The following is a 25070-nucleotide window of genomic DNA, read 5'->3' on the forward strand; positions in this document are numbered from 1 at the left end:
ACATCATTAGCTCGAGATGAAGTGTTCCATGATTCATTGTTCGTGCACAACACCCAGTGCTCCATGCAGAACGTGCCCTCCTCTTGACACTCTTTTTAAAAAGTGATACTTGTACTTGTTCTCTGGATAAAAAATTTAAAATCCATAATGGAATATCACTTTTAGACCGGTCTTCTGCACATTTCTATTCTTGGCTGAGAGTACTTCAAAAGTCACCTCCTCACTCCAAGTATAGACTTTCCTTCCAGGTAAAACTCATCCTAATCACAATCAATGCTTAAGAATGTTTATCCGTTAGAGCTTTTCAGTATGTTTTCATCTCCATCTACACCATTTCAAAATGTAAAAAAAAAAACAAAAAACAAAAAAAAACTATAGCTCGATTAATCTGGTTATTGAGCTAAAGAAATACCTAGCAAACCAGTGGTGTTTAAACAACAGCAGTGACTTGTGAAAAGTTCCAATGCTTGCCAACTGTCTTTCTAAATTAATAAAACCTATGTACCCTATGAGAAAGCATGCAATTTTAACATACAGATGTCGACGTTGCCTAAAATTTAGAACTGCAGTTATCAATAAGGCCCACTGGTGTTTTATAGCAAATGTTCTTTAAAAGCTATTTCTGACTTCTTTTCAGTCAAACAGGATCTATGGCTGATTTGCGCCCAAAGTTTCTCCAGTTTTTCCTCCTGGAGAAAACAGGCCTTCTCTGTCTCACCAGGGCCCTAAAGGCCCTGCCCCTTCGATGGACCTCCTGTTCGTGGACTAACTTTTGGATGTTTCTTCTCCACTGCTGTTTTTTGTGCCTGCTAACCCAGACCTCTCCCATCCGTGATGTTTCCTCCCTAGCCAGACCTTCCAAAGCACACTCTCCCTCTGTGTCTCAAGATTTGAATCAGGAAGTGGTATTGGGTCAGCCTGTGACAAGGAGTGGTGTCTGGAAGGTCAGGGAGGGTTTTTGGCAGCGAAGAAGCATACTGTGCCAGGTTTTCTTGAGCAAGAGTGGTGACTCCTTCCTCCCTCCTTCCAGCAGCTGAAAAAAGTCCAGAAACTGCCGTTCCTCCTTCCAGTGACACTTCCAAACATTTGCAAGAGCCAGTCACCCTCCAGGTGAATATTTTCACACACCTGGGATGAGCTGATTTTTTGTTTGTACAAACAGACCATAGAGCAAAGGGCAAAATTTGGCAATCTTTCCCCCCAAATCTTGATCTTGGTCTCTGCATATAAAACTTCATTTTATATGTGAGTATGCAGGTGAAGGCTTTCTAGTTTTATTTCACATCATGGTTTTGTTTTTAAAAACATCTTGAATTTTCTACTTTATTACCAATGATCTTACTACCTAGAACCATATTTTATCTCTTCTGTTTCTCTCTCTTGAAGATGATAATTTGTAGGTTTTGGTAGGCCTTATGATAGAAAGAATATCCAGACCTATCATAGCCTCAGAATTAATTCTGAAAGCCAGCCAGAATAATAAGGTAAAAGATTGCCGAGCTTGTATTACATGCTGATGTATGGTAGCGTATGCATGTAAATTTGCTTCTTAATGCTGTACACATTGATTCCTATGACGTTTTAGAAACTGTAGCTGAAGGGTATGTTTTTATTCTTGAAAATTGCAGTGATTTAACCTGCTCCAGGTTTCAGACAATTCCAGTGTCTTGTTTTGGAGTTTTTAGCCACTGAATGCATGAAAAGGGAATGTTTCTATTTTGCCACCACCATTATAAGCTACTTACAAACTAATTCAGGGCTCTTTGTGGTAGACTAATAGCTTCTGATTCACTGCTGTCACCCAGTACCTCTTCATGCACTTTTAAGAACATCCGCAGTGCCCCCAGCATTTACCTAGTGTGAGCATTTTTCTCTCATCTTTGGCAAATCATTAATGGAACATCGAAAAGATCCCATCTGTTAGAGTTACATATGGCTAAGATCAGAATTATCAAATATCTCATTTTTTTCTTTATTCTTTTTTTCCCTTTCTTATCCACACAATAAATGTAGTTGTCAGCAGGATAAGTTCATGCGCCGGATAAGGTCACAATTTCATTTAGTGACAACTTCCAACAGTACGAACTTACAAGGTTCGATTTATTAAAGAGTCAGAAGGGATAAGATCACTCCATGGCCAGCCTGATTTATCAGGGTTTGACTGGAGTACTTGAATAGGGAATGTCGTATTTCAAGTTTATGTTCAAAACTGTAGTTTAGTGTGTGTTATGACTGTATGACTCAAAAATTGAGAAGGAAAATTAGAAAAGGTATCCCTATAAGGCGATTTGTAGCCACTTACCGAGAACTATCATTTCCTGTGCCAAACCATGCTTTGAGATGGCTCAACATAACATATTATAAATGGCACTATTTGTCTTAAAATGCAGATGAAACATGCTGTTACTAATGCCTGAGGAAACACACATCTAGTGGCGAAACTGCAGTTTGTCTGTGAAGATAATCAGCAGCGAAATGATCATCTAACCCTCTTAATGTATCTGGCAGGCGGCTGTCAAATGGTTAAACCATAAAATAGCAAGAGCCCTGCCATACTTCAGCCACCTTGGCTGACTTTGAAAATGTTTTGAGATTTTTAGAATCTTTGAGCGCTTTTTGAACTCAGCATGACTTCGGGGCTGTCCATGTTTGATACCATGATGTATAATGTTTTCCAACCATGGAGAAAATATAAATATGGGTTCTGACGCTATAGCCTTCTGTTACAATAAGGCCTGATAAACATTATGAGCTAATTCATGTGGTCTGCTTTAAAAATTGGTTATATATTTAAAACCAAGTTCAAACCAATCCAAATTTTATTTTCAGCAAATGAAATAGGATCTTCTGTCATCTCATTTATTTGCAACCATGTCCGTCTACGAAATCCGAGCCTGGAGTTAAGGGATGGTCTGTAAATACCATATACATTTATGTCATCAACTTAATACTGAATTCAGTTGAAGCATGATGGCTGATAACCATGCTAAAAGGCCCACATCTTGTCTGTTCTCCTTTGGTATACTACAGTTTTCATATACTTTGCTTTCTAAAGAGGCATCAAAAGGACCCTTTCTAAAAGAAACAAAACAATAGCTTGATTGTATCTTCAATAAAATAAGATTTGAGGGTATCTCTCTTGACTTTAAGTATTTCTTTCCACCAGCAAATTTCTTTTATTTGCAAAAAAAAAGAAGTGGCTTGATATCTTAAAAGCTGCAGTATGTTTGGTAGTGATTTCGGACTTAGGGCTTTTTTTTTTTTTTTTTTTTTAAAGCGAGGCTATCATAAGTCTTTGAGTAATCACAGACTTTTAAAAGTATGCATTATCAAGAAGATAAGAGAAACAGCCCTCAGCACTAACAATATTATCTTTTACCAGAATTGATTAGTCCATCCTATGTGTCTCAAATATTTTGTGTGAACTAACCCAGCATGTTAAAAAAAAAAGGCTTCTTTTTGAAGAATAGCTGCAAAAATATGAAGTGGCTGAGAGGAAAAGTCTTTATTTTTCAGCCTGCTCCATATTTCACAGATGAGGTAACGTAAGTAAATGTAGTAAAATGCTGAGCAAATGAAATATATGGTTGTTGTAATACAAAGAGAAGACACATATTAAGGCAACTTTTTTTGTCCTTAAAATCAACTTTAACTGTACTAAAATTAAGTCTATGAACTTAAGAAAACATCCAATCAACTATGTTCAGTTTGTATTTCACAATTACCATGTGTCAGAAATTATATTGGTTACCAGAGGATAAAGAGAAATTAAAAACTATACCTATAGTTCAAGATGCTCATATTCCTCTTGAGGTGAAAAGGGTTATCCAAGGGAAAGCACTAGGGAGTCATTAACTGCAAAATTGTGTAGCATTGGATTATAAATGCCATGGGAGTACTAGGGAAGGAGAACTCAGTTTGTTCTGGAGTTCAGAGACATCTGGTGAAAGAGAATAGCTTTGGGTTTGGTCTTGCAACGTTAATAGAGTTTATCAAGGCAGCCAGGAGTACAGAGTGTCTGCCAGGTAAAAAGCACAATTCTCAGAAAGAAGGGGGTTAAACTGGACATGAGGAGGAAGGTATAGTGAGGAAGGCTTTCTTGACTGGAGGGAAAAAATATATTCCTGAGAGCAGAACAGAAGACACTGTGGAGCAATGTTGTGGTTAAGATTCAGGCATAGACGCTCAAGTCGGGACACTACTAAAGGAACTTGTACCAATGAGTGACTGTGGAGTTTTACTAAGTTTATCGTGACAGGGATTTGGAGCTGTAGAGTGAATTGAGGCTGGTCGGTAATCGACATCTGAGTTGATGAACCCTGGGGAATGCTGATAAGAAAGGTGAATCCAGGAGATATTTGAAAAGGAGATAAGCCAAGGTATGGGGAGTATTTTGGATGGAAGTGTTAAGAGGGGATGTGACTACAGACACTGGTGAATGGTTAGATGGGATGATGGAAGTATGTGGACATGCTCTTAGAATGCTTCAGTGTCTTTTTGGTGAAGTAGTAAATATTTATTAGGCACTTTGCATGTGTTCTGTGAATTAATCCTCCCAGCAGTCATATGAAGAAGATATTGTAATTCCTATTTTGTAGGCAGAAACTGAAGTTCAAAGGGTTAAGGATCACATGGCTTGTTCAATTGACTCTTCTCCAGTTCAGTTTTGAACTCATTCCAGTCTGTGGTTTGGCCTCCAAACTCCTTTCACTCCAGATACCCATGATTTCCATCTCATCAAAAGGGATCTTTCTGATTCTTTTCTTACTTCCATGAATTTTCAGATTACTTGATTCATCCCTCCTCCTTTACATTCTTAATCAGTCCATTGGCTGCTATATCCAGTTTCTTTTCTATTCTCTTGCACTTCTAAGTTTCTTTTTTAAAGATTTATATATTTACTTGAAAGAGAGAGAGAGAGAGAGTGGAGGAAGGGGCAAAGGGAGAGAATATCCAAGCAGACGCCCACTGAGCGTGGAGCCAGACACGGGACTCAGTCCCACTACCCATGAGATCAGGACCTGAGCCAAAACCAAGAGTCAGATGCTCAACTGACTGAGCCACCCAGGTACCCCACTTCTCCTAATTTTCTGAGCCTGCTCCTCTATCACTCTGCCTATTGAAGATCCTTAGAACCCTGTCTTAGGTCTTCTTACTTTATTCTGATATACTTGGTCCTGGATGAACAGTCTTATGGCTTTTATTACCATATGCAAGCTAGTTTTAATTAATGAGTAAAATACCAAAATTTATCACTCTAGTTAAGACCTTGCTTCTGAGTCCCAGGCTTGTACCTCCCCATCTCTTGCCTTCCTTACAGCCACCTTTTTTTTTTTAAAGATTTTATTTATTTATTTATGAGAGAGAGAGAGAGAGGCAGAGGGAGAAGCAGGCTCCCCCAGAGCAGGAGCCTGATGCGGGGCTCGATCCCAGGACCCTGGGATCACAACCTGAGCCAAAGGCAGACGTTCAACCGACTAAGCTACACAGGCACCCGACTGAGCCACCCAGGCACCCTACTTACAGCCACTTCGACCTCAATATTTCTTAACTATAACTCCTCATCTTATCCTTAAATCTTCTTCTTTTTTTTTTTTTTTGCATGTGTTCTTCATTTCAAAAGGTACATGACCATTGGCCCATTTGCTTAAGCCAGATACCTGAACATTATTGTTGGATTTTCCTGTCCCTAACTCCTAAAATCTAAATAATCACTAGGTTCTATGATGTCTACTTCTCAAGCCTTATGGATTACATTTCCTGAAATTTGTCCAAGGTCCAGGCTTGTTTTGTTTGTGGCTTTATGCTTGGGCATAACCCACTGCCTGATATTTGGTAGATACCAAATAAATATTAGTAGAATAAAAGAATGAATAAACTAATGTATAGAGGCAAAAAAAATGAATAAACAAATCAAAGAAGAATTGGAGCTTTGCTTTCTGATTTTGGAATATCTGACCTTTTCAAGTTAAACATCCATTTTTATGATAAACTGTTGGACCTGGGTCTTTGACCTACAACCCCAGTGTTCTTTTTACCTCTCATGATATATCTGGGAAAAGAAAATCATGGTGTCATGGGCATCTTACCAAGTAGCAAGTGAGTGCAAAACCCTCTTTATCAAGGACAAAGCAAAGACTCAGAAAAGATAATTTTTCTATTCAAGGCCATTTAGCTGGTTATTGGATAGAGTTGATTAACAGTTAATCTTGTTTTTAGTGCAATAATGTTTCCTCTATTTCATGACAATTAATCTTTGAAAAAATTTAAATATTATGTTGTTAAGCAACATCTAAGTTAAATCAAATATAACTTCCATTTATACAATGTCTTATTTCTCTATCATTAACCTGTGCAGCCTTGGTAGTGTGTAAATGCTAATTATTTGCATTGTGCTTGTGGATTTCTTTAACCCTGTTGTGAATAAATGAGTATGTTTATTTTAATACTTCAGCAACAGAATGGATTTCCCCAAACCTCAGAATAACTTCTTTATAAGCAAGAAAGGAGACTGGGATTTGCCTGTTTGCCTAATAAAGTTCAAAAGATTGTCTTGTTAGCTTGAAACGTTACTGGACCTTCTGTTATGGTCATGCTTAAGAGCTCATAAAAGTAGTTTTGGTTTGCTTAAAATTTTAATGAATAGTCAAAGACACCTCAAGAACTTTGGTGATATTTAGGTATCACTTTATGATCTGCCCTAAGTTTGTAGTTCTTAATCCATTAAAAGAAAGAGCTACTTGTAAATCCACAGGTATAGATAAGAAGTCACTGTTTGCCTGAGTGTGAACCTTTTCAAATGAAAAATGTCAGTGGCAGAAAGAGAGGACAAATTACTTTTTAAAAAGGTTTTCAAAGATCCTCTGATTTCTCTGGTATCACTTAAATGTGACATGACTTTTTTTTAGTGTATAAAAACAAGCAAATTATTTGGGCATCATTTTTACATAGAAAAGAACATTCTTAACTAGTATTTAGCAGAGGGATTGAAATGTATTTTATCCTTAAATGGTAAATTGTAAAGAAATTGCTTAAAACTTAAGTATGTATGGTTGAAAAATTCAAAGAACTATCAGAAATTAAAGTTTCTTTTCAAATAGAAAAAAATATCTTGAAAGATTTAAATAAGTACGTTATCACATATGAATATATACATTGAGGGACATTTTCCACTGAATCCTTGTTGACATCATAGTAGATTGTTATCTATTCTCTGTCTTGGAGAATTTTGTGAATAAGGCTCTGATTCCAGTGCATTAATCAAAAAGATTGTATAAGGATAAAAAACATTTTCAGGGGAAAATCTCAGAAATGGGTTTGTTATTCCACCTACAGAAAACAAATTATTATTATTCCATATTCCCTGGATTTGGGATTTGATACTTAAGCATTAATATATTATTTGTTGCAAGTATTCTATTTATAAAGCTACATTTTGAAAGCTCAGACTTACAGAATTTTTTTTTGGGTCCATTTTCCTAATTACTGATCATCTTTAGCTACTGGTACATCAGAATGAAAAGAAAAGGAGGGGGATGTGTGTGTCTATCTTAATGAGTTTAATGAGTTCTTCCACTTTTAGTGTATTTGACAAGTGGGAGAGAAAGGGAGTACGACAAGAAGGGAGAATGGAGCTGTCATCCTTGAATTGACATTGTTTACTGTGAGCCTGGGATTGTTATTTCCATTGTATCTTCATTGTCCCAATACAGATAAATTTATATTTTCATAATTGACATCATGGAACCATGACACAATATTTTAGCTGACTGTGGTTTACATACTTTGATTTTGGTTTTCAGGATAAGCAATAATAAAAACGTGAAAAGTAATGTCTGGTATTTTAACTGGTGTTAAATGGAAGAGACACAAATGTGAAGAAATAAAGGAAAGATCTAACTGAACTCAGGTTGATGGTATTGCTTTTAAAAACATCAAAATTAAATGTACATATTTAAAGACTTGAAAAGAAATTAAGGCCAGAGTAAGGCAAAAATTTTATAATATATTACCTACCATGACTTATGTATCTCTTAGAAAATGTAACTACTGAATACGTTCTGTGTTATTTAGAACTTTTCTCAGCTATCTGTTGTATATATATATATCTGTTGTATATGGTTTCTATTTATACTTATTAACCCATTCCTTCACATTTTCATGTCTACTCTTGAGCAGGGTGAGAAGAAATACCAATAAAAAACATAAATTATATTATTAAGATTAATATTTTGAAATATAAATCTTTTGCTATGATAATGTGGTATAGTGATACTGTCAGGACATAAATTTCATAGATTTAATTATTTAAAGAGAAAGGCTCCAATTCCTGGTCGAGATTTTGTTGGTTTGTTTATCCCAAACAGCTTTTAGACTGATGGTTATTCTTTGAAGCTTTGAAACCTTCATTTTTTTTATTAATTTATTTCTTAAATAAATTTCTTAAGGGAGCATTTGATGAATTCCTACTTTATGGCAATGTGTATACTGTCTTTACTTCCTATTTCCCTTTAATGATCCTAATGTAATAAATTGGAGGCAATGAAAGGACGAAGACCATCCAAAACTGGCTGTTTCATAAGTGTTTTTTGTCCAAACTCTTTTGGTAACATAGAATCTACATCAAGTACCAAATATAAAAATGTAATGAGTTTGATTAAACATTTTTTCATTTGGGAAAACATACACCTCTACTTTTTATACATGTAGATATTTTATCCCTTGAAACTAGTAGTAATTTCAGAAAATTACCAAGTGCTTTCAAAAACTCACCAGATGTTGTTGACCATGAGTCTTGAGTAACTATAATAAAGTTATTGCATAAGATACATATCTTTAATTATAATTTTTAATTACATTGGTGATCAAATATAAAATTTTAACTCTGAGCCATTGTCGTCATGTTTTTTGCCTACCTGTTTTTCCATTAGAGCAGTGTTTTTTGAGGTATTATTTCGGGTTCTTCAGGACTTACTAAATAGAATTGACTTCTGTAGATGATGTGTGTGAAAAGGTGCAAGAAAGAAATTGGACTAAATTCCAAATACAATTCTAAGGACAAGTTTTATTTTCTTCTCAGGATAACAAGATCAGTTGTTTTTCAGACAAGCATAATTAATTCTCTTAATACGAATCCCGAGAATACTGCGGTGTGCAAAGCCAACACAGAAAAAGAGGTGGCTGTGGGTAAGGCACACGTGAAAGTACTCCAAACACCTCTTGTTTTCATTGTCTGCAGGGGAGCTGGAGGTATTTCAGAAAGACGGAGAACGGAAAATCCAGAGTCGGCAGCAACTTCCTGTGGGAACAACCTGGGGGCCATTTGCTGGGAAGATGGACCTGAATAATAATTCCTTGGTATGTGGATGTTCTGAGATGGTTGACTCAGTATTTTGTCATAGCTCAGAAATTATCTCTGCTTGCTTCCCAGGGAAATCACTAAAAATAACAGTTTGTTTTTTCTTTTTCATGGACCACAAAACTTGGATATTTTCCAAGTGGTTTGTCTCTGACAGTAATACACGCAGAATTTAGAAGGAAACAGGTTAATCATACTAAGTGGTTGTTTAGTAAGGTAATTTATAAGGTTGTTGCTTTATCTGCTTAGCCAGGCTACTACTACTCACACTTAATAATATATACAAATGCTTTTATTTTTAAGATGACACAAATTAATTGTCATACATTACAGGTTTACATGAAGAACAAGAAGTAAACAACCTTGTTATTCCTTGGTAATATTATTTGCACCTTTAAGAGCAAAGATGGATGATTAGCATCATAATTTTTGTTAACTTCCTTGGAAAATCTCTGTAAAATCTTCCTCTAGGTAAGCTTATATGGTTAATTGATGAATTCGATGTTTTAAAAAGTAGTGGAAAGATAGGATGTGTGGGTACCTTTAAACTTCATTTCTTAATTGGGTATTTTAGCTTTCTCTCTTGCTGCTATAGCAAATTACCTACCACACACTCTATGGCTTTAAAACAACACAATGTATCATCTTGCATTTCTGCAGGTCTGAAGTCGGAAATGAATCTCACTAGGCTAAAATTCACTATCTGCAGGGCTGAGTTCCTCTCTGGAGTCTCTAGAGGTGTTTCCTTCACTTTTCCATCTTCTCGGGGCTGCCCACATCTCTTGGCTCACAGCTCCCTGCCATCTTCAAAGCCAGCAATGGCTGATTGAGTCTTCGTCATACCCACATTCCGACTCTGAGTCTTCTGTATCCCTCTCTCACATTTAAGAACACCTGTGATTATAGTGGGCCCACCTGGGTAATCTAGGCCAACGGTCCTATTTTAAGGTCAGCTGATTAGCGATTTTAATTCCATCTGCTTCCTTAATTCCCTTTTGCCGTGTAAGGTAACATTCTCAAGTTCCAGGGATTAGGACTTTAGGACCTCTCCTATTTAAGTGATAATACAAGTGATAAAACTTGAGGAGAAAAATGTTTTGTATTATTTAGGAGATTCACAAATTATATATATGAAATGAAAGTCTTTCTCTCTAAATGCCACTTATATGGGAAGATCTCATGGCTGCTAAACGACTCAGTCTACACTATAGGGACATAAAAACTCCCAGAAGGGTCTTGACAAATGTACTGAACTCAGCAATATTGCATTCCTTCTTCAATTTGTTACATGAAAGAAATTCTTCCTCAAGTTTATTACACGAAAGAAACTGGTATGTGTGGATCTCTGCTTATTCAGTGCATGTGGATGAGACCGAGGTTATTGGTTCACCTAAAAGTAATGATTGGAATAAATAGGAAATATTTGTGTCACCAAACTTCTAAACAACATGGGAGATTGTAGGGTGTAATTTTTACTTCCCAAATCCACACATTTGTCCATAAGAGGATGAAGTGGGAGATTTCACATGTATTTAAGAACCAAACAAGTTGGTAGGCCAAGCTAAATATTTAATGATCAGGCAACTGAATTCTTAGTGGTCCAGTGCACCTTATTTCAAAAAGTCTTTGAGATGTGGCCCCATAAACACTGCAGTCCTTGGTTGGTGGAGTTGTATTAAGTAGACTATTCTATTGACTCCTGTGAGAGAACAATATTTACCACACAGATTTCTCAAGCAAAGGCAACAGGAAGATTGTCTACACACCAAAGTTTGAGTTAAATGCTATTCTAAACCCATTTTATCTGGAGGTTTCTATTGGTTCTCTAGCTTTACTTAAAAAATGTTTTAGGCAATCAGATACTTATTTATCACTGCATATCAGTCACCAACATAAGCTTTAGTTATTTCTCTGATATTTCTTAAAAAGTGTACTACCACTGAAATAAAAGAAATGTTTTCCCTTTTACCTTATCAAGATAAAATCTATATTAAAATTCAATTTTTGACCTTTATATAATTATCTATCTATATATGTGTGTATATATGTAGGGTGGTACTTCTACACATTTTTAGCATATGCTAAATTGTGACATGTGCAAAATAAACCTATTTGCGAAAGGTGAGTCTTTCAACGAAATAATTTCCCATTTTTTAGACAGGTATTTTTTAAAAATACTCCTGTACTAATCTAAGGCTATTTTATGCCATATGTAATATATTTTTTTAAAGGATTCAGTTTATAGATATGAAGTTTTCAGAATTTTTGATATTATTGGAAGACTATGAATACTCTTCAAGGTATCAAAAACCAGTAGTGGGTAATAAATTTTTAAAAGAAAATAATACTCTAGGTTTCGTCTTTTGCCTTAGGGTTTAAATATTTGATTCATGTGATTCCTTTATACTGTAGTATTTTTCTCTTTTTAAAGGTATCATTGCTTTGCCAAAATACATTTCAAAATATTTTTCTGTTGTAATAACATTCTTTTCCAGAAATTACTTTTGACTTTATGTCATTAAATACCCCTGGTACTACCGTTGAACAACTGTGGAACAGTCGGCTAGCATATACTGCATACTTATTCTTTCTTATCCACTGTATAAAGAATTCAAGATGGATTCGTTCATCTAATCCTCAAAACAAACCTGAGAATTTGGGTCTATTTAAAATTGCGTTTTATAGATAAGCAAATAAAGGCTCAGCCTTTTGATTCCAGATTCTGCATTTTTAAAGATCATGCCACACTGTCTTCTCAAGAGCATCTGTAATGTGATTTGAACATGATAAAATTGTTTAGGATTTTTTCACTTAAATTCTAAATTTATAAAAATCTCTGGAGAAAATGTGCAATGATTAGAAGTGTGCTCTTTTTTTCTTACTTTAGGCAAAATATTTGTTATGGTACTTCCTGGACTGTTTGTGCAGGTACGAGTTAATGCAAAGGCTCCTGCAATTTCATATAATTTGGACAGGACTTTAACATGTATTTTATATCATGAAGATATATTTTCCTTATCATAAAATATATAGCCTCCTAACCCTTCCTTACCCAACCTTGAATCAAAATTTGGAATTAGCACACTCCTAAAGTGCTTATTCGCCAACCAATGTAATGTATCTCTGCTCAGACTCATGGTGTTGGCTTAGGAGATTCAGCACACTAATTAATCCAACACAGTAATTAATTGAGTCACCATGCCAGATGTCAAATCCTTTTTATATCTTTCAAGTTCCCATCTTGAAGTGCATTAGCAATATGCCACCTTCTGCAGGAAGCCTTTGCAGACCAGGCATTTGGATGTATATAGAACATTTTGAGAATATAGGCTATATAGAAACACCAAAACAAAGTGATTTGACAAAAAGTTATTTTGAAATTATATAACACACCAAACATAGAAATAAATAATCTTTTGCCGACACCCCATTATCCTGTTCGATACCTCCTGTTGCTGCCATTATTGAATCATTAAAACAACATGTAGTTAATACAGTCATTGGAGCAGATATGGGTCAGAGGGAGAGATAGAAGGAGAGAGGGAAAGAGATTTATTACAAGGAATTGGCTTATGTAATTATGGAAACTGGCCAGTTAAAAATCTTCCATGTGCACTACCAGGCTGGAGACCCAGGAAAGACAACAGTGCACTTCTAGTCCAAAGACTGGTAGGCAGAGGCCCAGCAGAACCAATGGTGCAGATGAAGTTTGTGCTTGGAGAGGCCAGTGTTTTTGTTCTTTTCAAGCCTTCAGCTTGTTAGATGAGACCCACCCATATTACAGAGGGAAATCTGCTTCACCCAGAGTTCACTGATTCAAATGTGAGTCTCATCCAAAATACCCTCCAAGTTGACACATAAAATTAAGGCTCACAGGCTCCAAAGCTCTATGATCCATTGTAAGTTTCAGTGTTTTTCAGGTATAATTGTACACCCCTGAATGGACTGATAGCCAGTGAGTGAGCCTAGCCTTCTCTCCAACATCCCACCTCTGCACCAAGGAATAACTTTACATTGAATGCTATCATGGTGACACAAACCTCATGTTTTTAAAAGCCTTGCAATTGTATTCATGGAAAATATCAAAGGACTGCTGACAAGGAAGACAATTTAAAAATCACTTTAAATTGTGATCAATATTTGTCTTGGAGACGTTTTAGCATTTCTGTACTTCTATATCATGCCTTTGAAGTTTTCCCATTTTCTCCTAAGGACAAAGGTCTTTGTTCTGTGCTAAATCTCTGCCATGGTAGCACATGACTAGTGCCCAATAAGTGGCAACAAGCAACAGTGACTGTTTGGAAGATTGGATGTCTGGGATTTAAGTGACATTTGCCCTCTCTTGCTTTTGAATATGTCAGCTGTCAGTGGCTAACTAGTGTAATACAGCCAACTGCTGGGACTACACAACATGCATACTTAATTAAATAGAACATAAATCAAGTCCCACGTGACTTACTACATAATAGTAAACTCATCACCACCTGTTAAATTCAACAAATGAAATCTGATGGAGAAGTCTCATTTCACTGATGCTGTTCGATCAGGATAAGGCATTTGTGACACTGAATTCTCCAAATGGGAAATACACATATAAAGGGTGCTATAGACAACATTTCACTGACTTAATAATGAAATAATGCAGGCATTAGCTTGCACCTTAAACTTTTTAAGATGGTTACCCTCATAAAAATGTCATTGAGGAAAGAATCAGAGGTTCCTGTTCCATATCCTAGGAAAATATCAGAATTATTAGATGTCTCCTTCTCTCCCCTTCCAGGTCTAACTCTTCCAGTACCAATCTCTGATCCCATTCATTGCCAAAGTCTTCCAATTTCGTGGTGTACACACCCTGTTGCAAATACACCCCTACCCATATGTTGCTAGCATTCATCTGTATAGTCAAAGGCTGCTTAGTGGAAACATCTGTAAACATCTTTCTAGTAGAGGACTTTTTCCCCAGCCTCAGGAGCAAACTTGCCACAAGCCAGGCACATTGGAGGTGCTGGAGAACTAATATTTCCTGAACTAATCTCAACCAATGAGGGACAGAAGTTGGTGGATAAATACCCCCACTGTTCTAAGAAGCGTTCTACCCATCTCTTAGAGTTTGCCAGTGCAACTGAGCTTCAGTTGGCTTTATAATGCCTTCTTTATGACCTGCCTTCTCCTTCCTTTACTTCTCCATTCCTCTACTGAAATTTTGTGACAACACCTCCCCAGTGAACTACTTGAACTTAAATCAGTCTCATGGTAAGTTCTGGGGAAACTTACAAAACAACCTCTAAAATATAATGAAGTAAATTTGAAAGTAATCCAAATTATTGTTGAGATTCTAGAGAACATAGATTTCTTTTAAAAATTTCTGTTGTTCAGTTTTAGACCTCTGCCCCTGGCACGTAATAGATATTCAATAAATGCTGTTTAAAATAATAATCTAATGGACTTTCCTTACCATGAGCATTCTGATGGACCCCCACCCATATCCCCCCATGTCACCATCTCAATGATATAATTTATAATTTTGCTGAGGCATGATTTTTTTTGTCGGGTCTTACATTTCTTTTCATTGATGTTGACATTGGGAAAGATCTCTTTCTTTTTAATATTCATTCTAATCTAGGCTCAGGACTACCATACTTTCCTACTTCTCATATCTCTCTGGGTCTTGGCTCTTTTGAATTTAACTGTGCCTGTTTCCCAAAACACTCTGGCCTTTCTTCTCTTCTCCCTCTGTTCCCAGTGCCTCAGGGAGCTTATCCACTTCTAAAGCTTCAGCTACTAATTTACAAATGACATTTAAATTAAAAAATCTCTAACCTTGGCTTTTTACCCTTTCTCTAATAGCACATTTCAACTGTTTTGTAAGCCTTTGCCACTGACTTGCTCCAACGAAATAGTCACAAGGAGAGTTTAGTACAGTTGCCAGAGATTGCTTCTCTGTTCTTCTCCCTGACTTGCAACTTTTAGTCACCTTTAATCCTAAGTCTCTGTCTGCATCTCTTTTCCTACCTCTACAAGAAGTTCATCCTGTAAGTTATTCTGGGTTTTGTCTCCATTTCTATCTCTCCTTCTCTCACATCTCAAATGTCCATTAATTCCCATATCACACACGTGCGTGCACACCCCTCCCCCCCGTCTCTATTGCCTGTAGCTACTACCCTTGCTTTTCTCTTCATCTTCCAGGATTGTCATTTTCACTTCCAGAAACCGAGGACAATAACTCCTGCCTTCTTCATGTCTGCTCTCTTCTTTCTGTTCCTACCACTGCTTTAGTTGAAACCTCTATCTTCTCTTCCCTGATTATCACAATATTCTCCTCTTGTTCTTTCTGCCTTCCTTCTTGTTCCTTTTCCTTTTACCCAAATCACAATATGTCCTAAAAACAAAAGTTTTAAAATCATCCTAAAGGTCACAAGAGAACCCAGCCTCCTTGGCAAAGCCAAAGAGGGCCTTCGTGAGACTCCTCTCCTCAGCTCTGACCCCTTTTCCTCTCTCAGTGTGGAATTTCAGTCAGCATCAACTACCTGTAGTGCTCTGAATATACATTCTTCTTGCATCTCTGTGCATTTGGCCATGCTGTTTCATCATCCTAGGAAGCTTTATGTTCCCCCCTACTGGCCCTCTTTATCATCACACTGACTCCAGTTCTTACTTAAAGACTCAGCTCAAGTAGATCTTTCTTAAAGTCTGGAATAGATATGGGCTTCTTAATATTTCCATGATGCTGTAGGTCTACTAGGATAAGAACATTTATCACATAATTGTGCCTGTTTACTTGTCTGTCTCCCCTGTAGACTATGTGTCTTTTATCTTTGCATCCTTTCTATCTAGAGCAATGTCTGGCTTAGAGCACAGGCCCAATAAATAAGCTTTGAAGAATTAGTAAATCAGTTCTTTCCTTTCACTTCTCTCTAGTATCAGTGAATGATGCGCATCTCTTTATTCAAGATCCTTACATCATCCCCAAGTCTTCGTATCCATTTCTTTTGTTTTCTCAGGGATCTTACTTGATCTGCCCAACTTAGTGATACCATTAATATAGTTAATACCATCTTGTGTCTGTTTTTTTTTTGTTTATATATTTATGTTTAGTCTTAATCTCAGTTGAGTGTAAGACTCAGTAAGGCAGGATAACTATATTTCTTCAGTTTTTACCCAATAAGGAGATATGTCCATGATCGTTTCTTGATAAATATTGACTAATTTCAGTGTAAGTTTTGTAAACCCTGAAGCGGTTAGGGAGGATGCGGTGTTGAACCTTTTGAGGCAATTATGATTTGTTTACAGTGGAATCAGTTTTAGATCCCTCAGTATGACATGGGTGAAGGCCAAGAAGGTGTTCTGCTCTACCATGCTTTCTGTGAAGTCTCATCCAGCATCTCTCTCTCTGTGACAAACCATCTGGGAAATTCCATCTGTCTCTGCTTGGAAACTGAGGTGGCAGTCGCCCACTGTGAGCAATTTTCTATTAACTTCTTGGATAAGATCAGTCAGATTTATACTGAATTGATGGGAACCGTAAGAGCAGAGTTGTTCCAAGAGAAGACAAATGTACTGATTCCTCTAATTGGGCTTAAGCCAGTTTCATTCACGGATGCCCTTAGGTTCTAGTAGTGCAAGGACTTACAACCTTTTTAATTGTACCCTCTCCCTCCTGGGAAGCATTGGTGAAATTCATTATTGACGGAGGTTGTAGATTTGTCCCTTAGGGAGGCCAAGATCCTGGCTTCTCTTATACTCTATCTGCTTTGTGGAGAATTAATGGAAACTGAGTGGAAGCTCCTCAAAGAGGACATGAGACAAGACATTTAATGCAGCAGAGCCTTAGAAAATGACACTTCGGTCTGGTTTTTAGAATTAGAGTAGGTTTCTTGTTTATTTGTTATTTGTTTGTTTGTGGGAGAGGAGAGAGGTTGGTATGGAATCCTGCGTTGGTAGAGGCATCCTATAGAATGTGAGTCAGAAAGGAAGAAACCAAACACCAAAGAAGTATTTCACAATTCAGATCTGTAGAGGCAAACCAGACAAGTCAGTTGCATATGGATCTGAAGGAACTGATTGTATTACAACGTAGGCATAACGATGATGTTGGCAGTGGATAGAATTATATTGTAATATGGGAAAATAATGTTGGAATGAAAATATAAATTGTGCCTTTCCTGATAATTTGTACCTGCCTCCAAGACACACCTTTTGTGTGTAGCTAGTCTCTCTGTGAATCTCAGTCTCTCTTTGATTTATTGTTTCTTCTGACAGTGAAGTCTTTCCTGGTTCTCTATGTTTGGACTTGCATTTGAAAGGTAGGAACACAAAGACAATTCCTTGTCATTCCTTGTTATATGTAGACAGTTTATTTTTACCTTACTCACCTATGCCTGAAATTTAAACACATTTTTGCCTTTGAATTATGATACATGGTTAAACCTATTTACCTATACTTAAGCCAAATTTAAATAAACAAAAAGTATCTTTTTCTTCATGTAAGATTATTCATTGTTCCCTTTCTCCAGAACTTAAGGAGAACTTTTATTGAAGATGATCTTTTCGAGGAATTATTAAAATGATTCCATGTTATGCTGCTAATTTAGTCAGTGTCTGGAAGGAGTAGCTATTCATATCATCATAATGACATTTTGGTCTACTAAGAATATGTGTATGAATTTGAAGAAACTAATGAGTAGCACTACCTTTCTCACAGAGTATAGGCATTGAAGACAAAGTCTGGCTATTGGTTTATAGCTCCAGACACTCTTTGCGGAGTTGTTCCTGTTTGTAGGTCTTTTCCACACTTCATGGTCCCTTAGGGGATGGAGATAGAGTCTCTGCTCCCCAAAGGGAGTCTATCAAATTCTTGAGTGATGAGGGAAGTGTTTTGTAAAATATAACTCTATTGTTTTCATAACACAAGTTATAGAATATAAAGCTTGGAAAACATTTTGGCTGGAGGAGAAGTCAAGATGAGAAAGCACTGTGAGGAGCAGTTTGAAAAGTCGATCAAAATTTTCTGTTCTTTGCTGATTTATCTGGCATGACTTTTAAAGTCTTTCTCTTTGATTTTTTTTTGAAGAGTTGGCATTCCACAAGTCTTTTTAAAACAATTGGATTGGCATTGTGCACTTAGCCATTATTTACATGGTTATAAAATTGTTCCAATGTTATGAGGATTTAACAGTGATCCCAGCTAGGCATGATAATTAATACATTCAGTAACTGAAATGATAACTGTGAAAGAATGGGCTATTTTGTATTTCTTCTGTTTGGTCTTAAAAATCAATAAGACTGGGGCGCCTGGGTGGCTCAGTCGTTAGGCGTCTGCCTTCAGCTCGGGTCATGATCTCAGAGTTCTGGGATCGAGCCCCGCATCGGGCTCCCTGCTCGGCGGGAAGCCTGCTTCTCCCTCTCCCCCTCCCTCTGCTTGTGTTCCCTCTCTCGCTGTGTCTCTGTCAAATGAATAAATAAAAAAATCTTTAAAAAAAAAATCAATAAGACTTAGGGATAACTCTTGAAATATGTTATAAAATATTAGACTCTTTTTAAACTATGAATAGGTGTTCCCAGGACACCATTAATCAAATATAATTTAACAGTACCTCTCAGTTGGCATTGACAATCTTTAGTATCATATGAGGTTTTCTGGGTTTAGGAAAGTCTGTGAGTATGACCTTGTCTAAGCCACTCTTACAAGGCTCTCTGTTGATATTGTATTATGGTCCATAGGCAAGATTTTTTGCATGTATTTCTAATAAGAGACAAATAAAGTAATATTTCTTCAGTGCTCTTGGAAACTTCTGAAATTATTTGAGAAACTCTCTTTTGGAATTAACATGTCTATTCTTTGTTAAGTATAGAATTTAAAATAATTATTTTTCACTTGATCTTACATCATTTTCTCATGAAATCCTTTGGTGTAGTTTGATAAAACCTTGGCTTCCTGAGTCTAATAATTTGTATGTTTTTTATGCCATTTTATATGTGTTATATCTCTTTCTGTTATAAAGGTCAGGTGCTCAGAGTCAAGCACAGAGTTATGTGTAAGCTTTGTGGTTTTTCTCATACTCTCTATTCTTAGTTTCTGAAAGTCAGAAATGTAAGCACAGCTTATCTAGATGTCTCTGGTATAATGTCTCTCCCAAGGCTGCAATCACTACGACAGTCAGGGCTGTGGTGTCTTCTAACTCTCAACTATAGGAAGATCTGCTTGCAAGCTCACTAGCATGGCTATTGACTCAGTCCTTTGCCTTGTGGGCCTCTCCATAGAGCAATTCACATCATGACAGCTGGCTTCTCTTTGAGCAAGTGAATGAGAGAGCAAGAAAAGGAGCCTAAGATAGAAGCCACAATCTTTTTGTAGCCTAATCTTGGAAGTAGGATTCCATTACTTTAGTGGAATTCTGTTTACTAGAATTCAGTCACTAGTCTGGCCCACAGTGAAGGGAAGAGAACTGCACAAGGGGTTGAAACTAAAGGCTGGTTCATTGAAGCCATCTCAGAGTCTGTTTACCTCTAAAGGTAACTTGCATAAATAGTTACCCAACCTCTGGAAAAAGAAAGACTTTCAAATAATAAGAGCAATGGGAGAAATCACAAAGTCAAGTTAATATGAATAGAAAAAATTAAATCATACATTATAAAGCATCATCACCAAAATCAAAGATTAACTGATGAGTAAAAGACAGTTGTGAAAATGAGATCTATTTTATTCTTACTTTTGAAGCTAAATAAGGTTTTCCACATGGAAGGTGGTTAGTATCTTCTTGATTAATTTATTTAGAAATTGTGAGGCTAGAGAAAGATGAATTAAAATATATGAAATGTGAGTTACACAAAATCTGGTGGGAATTAGGAACCAGAAGCAGGTTGATTGCTGAGTGTTCCTTTTCTCTTTTAGTAATTTTGAGAAACATACACTAACACATTGTAAAGATCAGAAATGGGGGAGAAAGTATGGAAAAGAGCCCATGATGTGGTCAGAGTAGCCTGATTCTACTCCCAACTGTTATTACCCAAAGTGGATGTGCTATCTTGGGTAATCACAAATGCTCTCAGTTTCCTCATTTATAAAATGGATGTTATTATACCAGCTCAACATCACAGAGTTGTTGTAAAATTATATAAAATTATATGCATTTAGTCACTTTGAAAAAATATACAGATTGTTACATAGACCTAGATTACTTTTTATTATGCCCATGAATAGAAAATAGATTACCCATTCCTTTAAACACCCGCCCCCACCAAGCAGTGCATCTAGCCTTTTCTCTTCTGTCCCCTCTCTGAACATATTTGAAAAGCACTTTGGCTGTCATTGTACATATACATCTCCATTCACGTGTGCACACATGTATTTATACACACACAGACACACATACTTCTGATTAGCTAGCATGAGCCTTCTGAAAACTCATAGTCTAAGTACAACCACCAGAGAAGCAGAGCAAAAACCTATATGTTTTGAGGAAGAAATAGAAAGGTTAAGTGGTCAAACTGCTTTTTGAATTATCCTGGCTTCTTTGTGTTTTCTTTTGGTAAGGAGTTATTCTTCAGAAGGCATCTCTCAGGTGTATGATTGGGGATTTCAGACAATTGGAAAAGTAATTTACCCTGTCTGATTCACCCTGTCTGATTGAGATAGGTTTGTATTTTTAAAATGTTAACTCAGTTCTTCCATTATTTTTTTTTTAAGATTTTATTTATTTATTTGACAGAGAGAGATACAGCGAGAGAGGGAACACAAGCAGGGGGAGTGGGAGAGGGAGAAGCAGGCTCCCTGCAGAGCGGGGAGCCTGATGTGGGACTTGATCCCAGGACCCTGGGATCATGACCTGAGCCGAAGGCAGTCGCTTAACCGACTGAGCCACCCAGGCGCCCCAGTTCTTCCATTATTTATGGCATTTTAGAGTTCAGTATAGAATGGAGTGAATAAGGCGTTCCGAACACCGGCAGTGACACGCCATGAAATATGAAGAAATGGGGACAGAGTTCGGAAGAGCAAAGGCATTTCACATGCCTTGAGTTTTAGATTTTATTACGAAGTCAAACAAACACCATTTGTTTCTCATTACCCTATGTGCGAGCATTCTCCCGTGGACTGGAGCCGCCGGAGTCCCTTGGGTTCGGATACTAATCTTGGATATGGCGTTAGCACCTTACATCTTAGGGTCACGGCTACTCACGCCTGTGTAGCGTATGAGTCTACGCGAGGTGCCCGGCGAGGTCCGCATGCGCAGCTGAGATAAGGGTCACGTCCCAAGTACAGGTTGAATGAAGTAGCTACAGGGAAAAAAAAAAAAGATAACATTCTCCTTCATTAAGGAAGTTCAGTGGTAGTGGAAAAGTTCAATTCCTTTATTTGAATATTGTCAGCAAGGAACACAGGCAGTTTTATAATCGTTGCCTTCCTTCAGAACTTTCTGAGCATGACAGCTCTTCAAAGGAAGCAGACACTGGCGGAAGTGTTCCCCATTTCACTGATACTCCAGGAGGAGACGTGGGGGGGGGTCGGGATGCATGGGGGGAGTGCATGATGGGCGTCCAACAGTGGTCGGCTCCATTGCTTCATTAATCAGGTGCAGGCACTCTGAAAAATGTTTCTCTTTGGTTGCAGCCATCTATTTTTTGGTGTTAATCTGTGCCCTGTGGCAGGGTTTTGTGAAAGGAAACAATGAACAGTTGTATCGCCCCCCTCCCCCAATTGTTGTAGCCCCTGTCAGAAGGCTCGGAGGATGATGCAGGTCTGTATCAGCCTGATAAGGAAAAGAGGATTCCAAATGGCTTTGGAGAGCATCTGTGGGAGTAGAGTATGCCGTTTTGGACTAGACGAGCTGTGGAATACAGCAGAGGCCCTTAATGGGATCCTAAGGGTTCAGTGCCAGACCTTCTGCTGCTTCTTGAAGATTTTCTAAGGAAATACTGTGATGGTGAAATTCTGTCAGAGGGGCTGAGGTTCAAGATGCTGTTTTAAGTTGCTTGCTCCATAATCTGATTAGTCAATCCAGGTCAAAAAGACAAAAACATTAAAAAAAAGAAAGAAAGAAAAAAAACCTCAAGAAACCTCCCAGAGTATGTATGGAGGTCACTTTTAATCTGCTGACATGAGTTTCCATGCCATTGTCATCACGAGCTCTGTGCGAGTGGCCAATGCATTTTATATACTGTAAGTTCCTATTTTATGGCTAGATGAAATATGAAACTATCTTTTATAATGCTGATTCCATTTTGGCAGGCCTTTGGATCCACATATGGTTCAGTTAAGCTGTTTTGGAGCTTAATGTACCTTTGTTATTTATTGGGATTTTTGTAAAGGGGATAAATGTGCTATTTTTGCTGTGGATTTAAAAAAAATCCACATTAAATGTCCCCCCGCCCCCCCCCCAAAAAAATCATATAGCTAAGAGAATTCTAGTGAGCTTTAGAAACTGATCTACAGTTCCCAGGACAGGTAAAATAAAATCATTCTGACCCATGAAGAAAAACAACTAAAAGACAGCTGAAGCTCCAGCAAAATAGAACCAATATTTTATAGTATACCACAATAATAAAATAAAAATGGAGAGCAGTTAGTGAATGGGGCCTGGAAAGTTGGCATCCTGTAAACAGGCTATTATCTTTAAGTTTCTTTAGCTTATAGATTCCACTGGTTTATTCTTTCATTCATTCCATTCTTATTCTGGCATGTGATAAATAAGCATACAGGCATAGAGAGTCAAAAACAAAGTGGTTGTCAGAAGGCTGAATGATAGGCAGTGACCTCACATACCATGGAGAGTGCAGTGCTCAGTTCAGAACTTGGTTGCCTAGAGGTGAAGTGTGCCCCCTCAGCTGAGGTCTGATAGGGGGAGACTCCCACTTCAACTTTAATCTCCTTGTTTTGGTGAGTTTAACTCAGACTCTTAACTTTTGTTTAAAAGAATGTCTGCATGTAAAGATAAAGTAGAAGGAAAGTGACATATTTACCAGTGTCATTTCAAAGCACAACTTTTTCTTCCTAAAAAAGCTCTGGAAGGAGAGATCTATTTGGATAATAATACTCATACTTTGCATTTTGATGAGCAATCAGATTTTTTTATGTGGCGATTTATTTTTATTTGAATTTAATCATTAGATAGACTTGCTAGAAGGGCTGTATTCTAAACTTCTGGCCACTGGTTACATAAGGGACTGGATAAAAGAGAGGAGATGGACCCATTTTAATTTGTCACACTAACTAACCAAACTGTGTGCCTTCCAAGTTATCTGTGCTTGTGTGTGTGTATGTTTTTAAATCTTTCTTACCAACAAATGAGAGGGTAGTAGAGTATTATTTCATAACTATTTTCATGGTCTTTCCCTGCTGTTGTTTACAAGGATTTGAATGACTAACACCTATTTCTCAGATACATTGGGCTAGAAATCTTGAAAGAAAACTTTACTCAATATTGCATGTACTATATGGCAGGAACTCTGCTAAGAAGCAGGGACACAAAAATCTGCATTCTTCTCAAACAGAATTACTTCTTGGATGGTATTTAAATAAACTGAATTCTATACAGAGCCTTTATGTATTGCTTCGAACAAACATAAAGCACAAAAGGCCATATTTATAGGCACCAGGCACATACACACACACACATATACAGGGTCTCACACACACAATAAGTGTTGGATTTTTAAGCCAACAAATAAGATTAATATTTTAATTTTATTTTGTTTATACTCTTAACTTTCCTAAGTAAAACAATCTCATGAAGTAAACTACCCCTATGTTGTCGAATGAGTTACACAAAATTACTCAATATTTTTCTTGTCATAGATTAGGCAACATTATAAATACTGATGATGTTTCTGTGATTTCATTATTGCTCCTAATTGCAATATTTTATCTTATGGCAAAACACACAATTGCCAAATTATCATAAGGATATTTTAAGTAATAGATAACTTGGAACAAGTGTAGAGCATTTAGGTGTATACATCTGCAGGATGAAAAAATGTTTATAATTCTTGACCAACTGGAGCATTATAGTGAGACCCAGTTGGGTTAGTGGCAAATCTGGGAAGAAAAGAAAAAGAAAATGTGAGAAATGAAAAAAAATATGCAAGCAGTAAAACTCAAAATTCTCTCATAGTATTTGATTTTCTGTCAGTTTTCATCTCTTTTTATTCTCTATTCTCCACGAGTCTGAATTATTGAGAACTGTCTAGAACCTTCATTGTAATAGTATAAAAATATTTTGTGATGATAAAAGACTTAAACAATTTAATTGGAATGAGAACTGAATCTTTAATTTTTAGTGTTTACCTCTAGACTTAAGAAATAAATGGTTTGGGAGTAATATTATTATTGTAAGGTATTGTTAATATTTGCTGCAGACCTTACATACCACTCACATCGTAGGGGACACACGGGTACTCAATCTTTTGACTGTTATTTGTATACCTCCGTAGCCACTGAAGTCTTGAAAAGAGAAGCAAGTCATCTCCATTCAGTTGGTTTGACAGCATCCAAAGGAATGGGGAGCCTACTATTTTAGCAGCATCTTCTTGATAGTTCTTTAATTATCTTTTGCTAGTGCATATGCAGTTATCTTTTTTTTTTAATTTTTTAAATTTTATTATGTTATGTTAATCACCATACATTACATCATTAGTTTTTGATGTAGTGTTCCATGATTCATTGTTTGCGTATAACACCCAGTGCTCCATTCAGTATGTGCCCTCTTTAATACCCATC

At 36.9% G+C, this 25070-nt stretch overlaps 1 protein-coding gene across 5 annotated transcripts in view; it reads left to right on the forward strand.

Annotated features, from left to right (window-relative positions):
• ZFPM2 (zinc finger protein, FOG family member 2) overlaps window positions 1–25070 on the forward strand; it is a 421250-nt gene that overhangs the window by 212947 nt on the left and 183233 nt on the right. For all 5 annotated transcript variants that reach the window (XM_081816390.1, XM_081816391.1, XM_081816392.1 and 2 more), the window contains one exon: window positions 9239–9357. In XM_081816390.1, the coding sequence (XP_081672516.1) occupies window positions 9239–9357 (119 nt within the window). The remainder of the gene's footprint in view (window positions 1–9238; window positions 9358–25070) is intronic.

This window comes from Leptonychotes weddellii, chromosome 4 (assembly GCF_054177405.1).
Source record: "Leptonychotes weddellii isolate Sample4059 chromosome 4, ASM5417740v2, whole genome shotgun sequence".
NCBI lineage: Eukaryota > Metazoa > Chordata > Mammalia > Carnivora > Phocidae > Leptonychotes > Leptonychotes weddellii.